A 7,948-nucleotide genomic window follows, 5' to 3' on the forward strand; every position below is an offset into this window, starting at 1 on the left:
AGGTCAAGTGATCCAGGGAAACACTCAAATTCTAATAGCAAAATGATTTTTATTAACATTTTTAAAACTCTAAAATTTCTTACATGAAAGTCATTTTCAGACTGGTATGGCACTCTTATTTTCTTGTTTTTACTTAAAACTGTAAAGTTTACTGTTAAATCATAGTGAGTTCATTAGTGGATAAATGAATTTGAGAAATATCTAGATTTTAATAAAATAACCACATTCTAATATAAAGGGCTAAACCTTTTTATTACATGAATTTTAGCTGTCTTAAACTTTATGTTCTTTTGTTGAAAAGGGTATTATTTCACGTCTGGGTTCATTTTTTAAAAGTCTATCAAAAACTAAAATTCCACTCAGATTACTCTTGATAGATCCAGAGAGAAACCATTTATTTATGTTGGCAGTGGTGATTGAAGACCATATTGTCACAGAGACTCAGCTTTCCCTCAAGGTCAATTAGTTGAAATCTGTAGGGAATTAAAATATAGCCCAAATAGAGAGCTATAGATGATAGGCTATAGATGAGCAGCTTAAATCAGCACTGCCAGTGGCACAGGACAAATGAAGAAAATTTATTTTTTCTGTTTAACCAGTTAAGTTCAGTTAAAAAGAAAAAAAAACCCTTCAAATTCTTTCACTTGACATAAAAGTATGTATGTATTTGTACATCGTGATATATATTTGCTATTTAAATAACAATTCTGTGAAGAGTCTATCTCCTAGATAAACTACATTAACTATATATACAGTTTTGTAAGATAATGTGAGATTTTAGTTTAAATATTTCATCAAATCACTAATCTTTTGTAAATTTACATAGACTTCTACAATGGTATTCTCTTATTGATCCATAGCCTCTACTGTAATGCTATCAAGAGTCTTTTACTTTTTGTTCTTTCCTCTTATTTTTCTTTGTTCTAGGTGCTTAAAGGAGTATGCATTCAGATCCTTCCTCATTCTTTTACCAAATCACCAATACTCTTTTCCTGATCCTCAATATAAATTAATAATGTTATCTTAACCAATATCAAAAAAGCCAAACTCACTGCCATCAAGTCCAACCTGACTCATAACGACCCCTCCTTGGGTTTCCAAGGCAGCATCACTACGGAAGTAGATTGTCCAACCTTCTTTCCAAGGAGTGGCTGGTAGGTGTGAACCACCAGCCTTCTGGTTAGCAGTGAAATGCCTTAGGCACTATGCTACCAGAGCTCCTATCCTAACCAATGGCTGGTACTTTTGTTTCTAAAACTTTATAAGGTAAATATACTATCTGAATAACTGAGTAAAATAACATTTTTTGCATTAAAAAAAATGATCAATTAGTAAATAATATCTAAGTATTTTCTCAATATGTCTCCTCATACTTGTAAGTGCAAAATTGTCTTTGGACAAAACTAGCTGTTTCAAGACATCTCATGGAAATAATGTCTCTTCCTTTTTTTCTTTTCTTGTCTTTTTTTTTTTTAAATCACAGTACTTCCAATGCCTGGAATAGTGCCTACCATTTGGTATGTGCTTGATACTTCTTTATTGATTTACTCAAAGAAGGTAAAATGGCCTATTAGATAGAGTTGGAAAAGCAACATTATGGTTGATGTCAAACAGCTGATGTGGGATTCCCATGGTAGTTGAATTTTCTTCTATGTCACATATTTGGAAATACATTCTTGACCATGCTTTATTTCATCAACCATGTGTTTGAAAATAAATATATATCTATATATCATTATAGATATATATGTTGTATATATTATATGTATAATGTGTATACATACACACATACATAAAAGCTTAGGTACTTCAGGGGCAATATAGTAGAAGTAATAGGATGAAGCACTTCTTACAGCTGTGCAAAGAGGTGGACAATGATTCTCAGTGAGGACTTAATGAAGAAGAGGCAGGAGACACACCATCTAAAAACTCCTTACAGCCTGAACTATTAGCTTGGGTTGGAGGTAACCACTGAAACTCCTCTGCTAAGGGCTTGAAGAAAACCTTAGAAAACTACAATTGGAAGAAGATTACATCAATTTTAACTAATATGAATTATGTTGAAGCATTCTATAAAGGTTGTGATTAACCCAAACCATTAAATTTAGCTCTTGCAAGGTAAGGGCTCTGACTGAGCAGTACACTACTGATTGATTATAGGAAAGAGAATTTTCTAATGGAATAAAGAAAGTGAGAATTCTGCAAAAGTGAAGGCATTTTTCCCTGAGGTACTAATAGCATAAAGCAAAGAAAAAAAAAATCTCTTCTTTGGTGAAGAAGAAAGACAATCTGCAGAGTTGCTCAACCAGATCACTTATGAGTCTGGAATGCTGAGTAGTCAGCTTGGAGTGCTGGTTGGAAATGAACACGTTATTATCACTTAGATCTTTAGTTCAGCAGCATCTTACTTGGACAAAGGTCGGAATCTAATCAAGCAGGTCCTCTGAGAAAAAAAATATTTTCATGAAATAATTTAAATTCTGTCAGTGGGAAACTTGGCAATTAGCAATCTGAAGTAAAACAGGATTACCTATGATTCTAAAATGCTCAATGTGTTTGGATTAGAAAGAGGCCTGACTTCCTCTGCTGTAATCATGCTGAGAACTATATATGGGCAACCAGGATGTCAGGAGTCTTGGCCCCATTCAGGCCTGTGGCTAATGGAGTCTGTCTCCTCTTGTGAATTTGGGATTGTATAATCAAATGCATTTTCATTCTCTGCCTTCATTTATATTCTTTGCATGAATAAACTATCTCTTGGGCATTCAATCAATTGCTGGGATCCTTGCTAATGCCGCCATTCCAATATTCTACCCTCAGAACATATAAAGGCAGTTTTTGACCCAGAATATAAATGGCATTTCTGAGAATCAAGAGAGTGCCTAGAAGCATGCACAAGTGGCTATCCAATGGTCAGAGCAAAGTTAAGCCTTCATGCATATATCACTCTGGCATACACCAGTGTCAGGAAATGGGGAATGGCATCCTTTCAGTCCCTACGGATTACCACCTATAGCTGAAGAAATGAATTTATATGAAGTGTGAACCCAGACTCCACCAGTGAGATGGAGAACTCAGCTCTTTTGTCGGGTAAAATAGAACAACAAGTATTTGAGGAAATCTGGGTGAAAACTTATTTTACTATCAAAGCTTACACAACATGGGAACACTGCAAATTTTCAGAGCATGCACATTACGAGCTAATGTGCATTTTGATAAGATCAACTGTACCATATCGATAGCATGCAGAATTATAGAGGATACACTATAAGGGGAAAGGAAAGCCTTTTCTTGGCTTTGAAAAAAAAAATAGCACATTAAACAACAAGGTGCTCAATAATCACGTATTTTAAAATACATAGCACACCACCTGACACAACTAAAATAATCACAGCAGAGCTCTGCATCACCACAGTAACTTACTGGATGACAAAAATCTCCTTGCGTCTAAAGAAAAATGAAGAGTATCTGGAAGTAAAGATCCGTGATTTATTTAGAATACAAACAGACTGCGTTATATTTGATCGCTACTACAAGAATACGAGCATTACATACATTAAACTGCATTCTACTTGCAGGATATTTCTTGTATTGTAGATTCACTAATTTTTGCTATGTCTTGTAAAGAGTTTAAGTTTAGGACAAAAGCAAAATCAATTTATAGAATACATCAAAGAATTAATCACAACTAAAATGAACACTATTTTATGTAGAGTTTTATATTTCAACCTAAGGTTATGCATTCTTATGGAAGATACAGTAGGAATTGACTACTAACCGTTTTCTAGTTTCTTTAAGTTTGTACCTACACTAAAATGTTCTCATTTCTTTCCTTATGTGGCTAGAGAATAATTAAATAAAAAAAGCAATCCTTTCTTTAGAATTATCCTCACCATATAAAATGGCGCTGGAGAAGGGTACCATGTATTTCAGTCTGTTTTTGATGATTTTTGTCAATCTCACGTAGTATGCATCTGAGTTAAATAGTGAAATACACAAATATAGGTGCATTTTTATATCTCAAAATCAAACAGACCTGGGCTGGCATTTTGGTGCTCCTGCTTACTAACTGCTTAAAAAGTAACTTAAGTAAAAGTTACTTAACCTCTCTAAACATCAATTTTTTCTATCTATAAATTGGGGATAATGGCATTACCATATAGGATAAATTAATGATTAAATATTCTTTTATCATTTTGTTTTATGGACATGTGAAGACATGCAACACTGAAGCAAAACTTCTAGCTCTATTTATCAAGAAGAATGCAGGCAAGGAAAAGAACATGCCTAAGCCTCAATTAAAATGCACTGCTATAAAGGCGATTCAGACTCATAATGACCCTACAAAACAGAGAAGAATTTCCCCATAGGGTGGTGGTGTGGCTGTGAACTGCTGACCTTTCAGTTAGGAGCTTAGTGCTTAACCACTGCACCACCAGGGCTCCCTAGCCCCCATTTAGGATGGGCTTATGTGGGTTGGATGGATATAAGGAAATTATCTAAATTCTTTCCTGAAGATAAAAAAGATATAGTGTAAGTTACCCAAAAATTTATAGAACTAACATAAACTGATGCTCCGCTCCCAAAATCTACCACATATCTCTGGGGTTCTCTCTCAGCAGGCCTGTTTGGCTTTGAATAGGTTTAGTTCTCCAGCACCCCAACAGGTGAAGAGCAGGACTGCTTCCCTGAAGGACAGCACCACTCCCCATGAAGTCAGCTAACTACAGAAATGTTAGTTACTATTTTCCTAAACTCACTGCTGTCAGGCTGATTCCGACTCATAGTGACCCCTGTTGGGTTTCCAAGGCAGTAAATCTTTACAGAAGTAGATTGCCTTGTCTTCCTTCCATGGAGCGGCTGGTGGGTTTGAACAACCACCAACTTTCTGGTTAGCAGTCAGATGCCTTAGGTACTAACCCAAGACATGGTATTTTCAATAGCCTCACATGCATGTGGGAGTGGACAATGAATAAGGAAGACCAAAGAAGAGTTGATGCTTTTGAACTGCAGTGTTGGCAAAGAATACTGAAAATGCCATGGACTGCCACAAGAACAACAAATCTGTCCTGGAAGAAGTGCAGCTGGAATGTTCCTTGGAAGCAAAAATGGGCAGGCTTCGTCTCATCTACTTTGGCCATGTTGGCAGAAGGGACTATTCTCTGGAGAAGGATATGCTTGGTAAAGTGGAGGGTCAGTGAAAAGGGGGAAGGCCTTCAACAAGATGGTTTGACACAGTGGCTTCAACGATAGGTTCAAGTATAGCAAGGATTGTGAGGATGGTGCATGACCAGGCACTGCTTTGTTCTGTTGTACATAGGGTCACTGTGAGTCAGAGCTGACTTGATGGCACCTAATAACAACAACAACGTTTTATCCTAGCCTTATTGTCTAGCATATTAGTGACTTTCTCACCATGAAAAAACTTGAATAGTAGTAAAGTTGAAAATAAGTTCCTGATTTGTTAAAGAATTTCTATAATAAATCCAGCAAAACAAAATTACAAACAAATATATTTATAGCCATAAAAATAACAATCATAGCAAACAAAAGAGAAAGTGAAAAGTATAGAAACTAAAGTTTTCAATTCTGCTATTATCGGTAAAATATACTACTTTTCTTTGTGCAAAAATAAAAAATATTTGAAAGACACATCTACATCCTTTTGCTATTAAAGTAATGTATAAATAAATGTGAAAGTGGACAAATAAATAATGAGAAGCCAAGGTTAAATAAGGCAGGATTATAAATAACACTGTCTAGAAACAGTCTGTATATACTTTGCCCACCTCTTCCACTATCTGAATCTGTGGAAGCTGCCATGGCCGTCATTGCGAAAAATACTCACAACTTTTTGTTAATAGCTATGTTCAGAAGTGGAGGAAAGGGCAAGCTGTAAAAACAGACACAGCTTAGAGCAACTGACCTCACCACAGTGTCTTTACAGGGTGGCCTTCCTAGAATGGTAATGTCCTTGATAAAGAACGCTTTCTCCAATACTTGCTGTTTTTTGTTGTTGTTTCTTGATTTTTGTTTTTACTTTAGTGAGTTATATCTCCCAAAGTCCTACTTATTAAGGACTTTATGTCTGTGGAGAGTGTAATAAATATTCTCTTTTTAAAATGACAATATTCTAAAACTGGTATGAGCTCTTAGAAGTTCATATTTTGGTATGAATAGATGAAAAAAATTGTGCAAACAACTAAAATTAATTGTACTGAGAGATTTAAAGCTTTATTCTTATAAAGAAAAGGAGTAGGATCCCAGGCCTGTAGAGAGGGTATAAGTAATTAATAAAGGAGTACACAAAAGGGGTTGGGAGGACACCACTGAAATTTTCTTGGCTTACAGGGTGGGAAGGAGAAGAAACCCTTCCTTATACCAGAATGATCTTTCTAGGACTGAGAACAAAGGCTTGTACTAGTTATGCTCTATAGTACCTACAATATAGTTTAACTTGACTTTAGTAGTTTGCCCTGATAATTCATTGACCTATCATAGATAATATTTCTTATGTAGAAAACTATGTAACATTAATGTGTAATAAATATGCATGGGTAATATTTAACCATCTAACACGTGTCTTTGGAGCACTATCCATTTGTGGATGGGAACAGCCTGTGTGGAATATGAACAAACATAAACACCTAAATGTGAAAGAAATAAGTTTTAATATCCAATAAACCAAATACCCATGCAATTTAATGATGACCCTGATGGATTTTCATTTGGAGCATTTAGAAGAACCCTGATGATCAGATGACACTTCCCTCTATAGCGGGTAGGTGATATTTTTAGATGTACTGGAAATACACATGCAAAGTTAATCCATTCAGCAAAGACCAATTTAGGTAAATGACAATCACAAATGACTGATTTCTTTTTAAATTCAAGTCCTTTGATACCACATATTTTCAAAAATTAATCATATTTTTTAAAAGTTCAACAGAGCTGTGTAAGCAATTTGAAACAACTATCTTGTGCTTTTAAACATCATAAATTGGATCAGTTAAGAATTAAAAAAATTGAGACAGACTGATAAAGTTTGTATTAAGCATTGGATGAAATATCTTAATAGACAGACATTTTAAAAATGTGCCAACATTTTGAATAATTTAAATGTTTTAAAGTATTAAGATTATTTACTCTTTAGAATTGAGTACTTTCTCATTTCTAATACATACTGATGACACATTTTAGTATGCTTCATTTTACATTTTCTTCAAACAGAAAATTTCCTTTGTATTTAATTTTTAAATATGAGGCAATTTTTAAAAACAAAGATATTAATGCACAATTTAGACTTTGTGTCATTTTATACTGAAATATGAAGCTATAAGAAAGGATTTTGTGAAAATGATATAAATAATTAGTATCAAGTAGTTATAAATTTAATTCATTTAAGCTTGCAATTAAACATGTAGACACTTCTCGATGACTTGATGTTAAAAAACCAACATATGGAATAAATGATTAAAGAAAATAAAAATTATTAATTTATAAAAATATTTGTCTCAGGAAAAAAAGCTATATTGAACTTTATAGTATAAGGTTCACAATGCACTCTAAATATTAAGAAGATTAAGTGATTCTCTGGACATCAGTGAGAAGTGTGTAGAAGATGGAGGTCACTCTTTGAAAGAAGATCTCTGTGACCTGTGTAAATAGGAGGCCCACAAACACTTTCAACAAGCATAGGTCAGGACAGGGTCATGGCTTCTGGCTCTCTGGACCACTGTTTGACCAGAGGAGTGTGCTCACCGCGTTAATCTCTCATCCTTCAGTTCCAGGTCTGCCACTGTGATGAACTGATCCAGCTTGAATTTGGTGTCAATAATTTCTGCATCCCGAGGAGAGTATGTGCCACCTTCTTTCTGCTTTTGCCGAATTCTAAACAAGTGCAGTAAATCCAAGAAGATAATGTCATAGAAAGCATATGAAATTAAAT

At 34.7% G+C, this 7,948-nt stretch overlaps 1 protein-coding gene across 1 annotated transcript in view; it reads right to left on the reverse strand.

The window, feature by feature from the left end:
* The window catches only part of PTPRQ (protein tyrosine phosphatase receptor type Q), a 332,616-nt gene that overhangs the window by 42,305 nt on the left and 282,363 nt on the right, over positions 1–7,948 (reverse strand). Inside the window, exon 32 of the mRNA XM_007953173.1 lies at positions 7,762–7,890. Coding sequence (XP_007951364.1) covers positions 7,762–7,890 — 129 coding nt within the window. The remainder of the gene's footprint in view (positions 1–7,761; positions 7,891–7,948) is intronic.

This window comes from Orycteropus afer, unplaced genomic scaffold (assembly GCF_000298275.1).
Source record: "Orycteropus afer afer isolate SDZICR_OR568_19922 unplaced genomic scaffold, OryAfe1.0 scaffold00375, whole genome shotgun sequence".
NCBI classification, from domain to species: Eukaryota; Metazoa; Chordata; class Mammalia; order Tubulidentata; family Orycteropodidae; genus Orycteropus; species Orycteropus afer.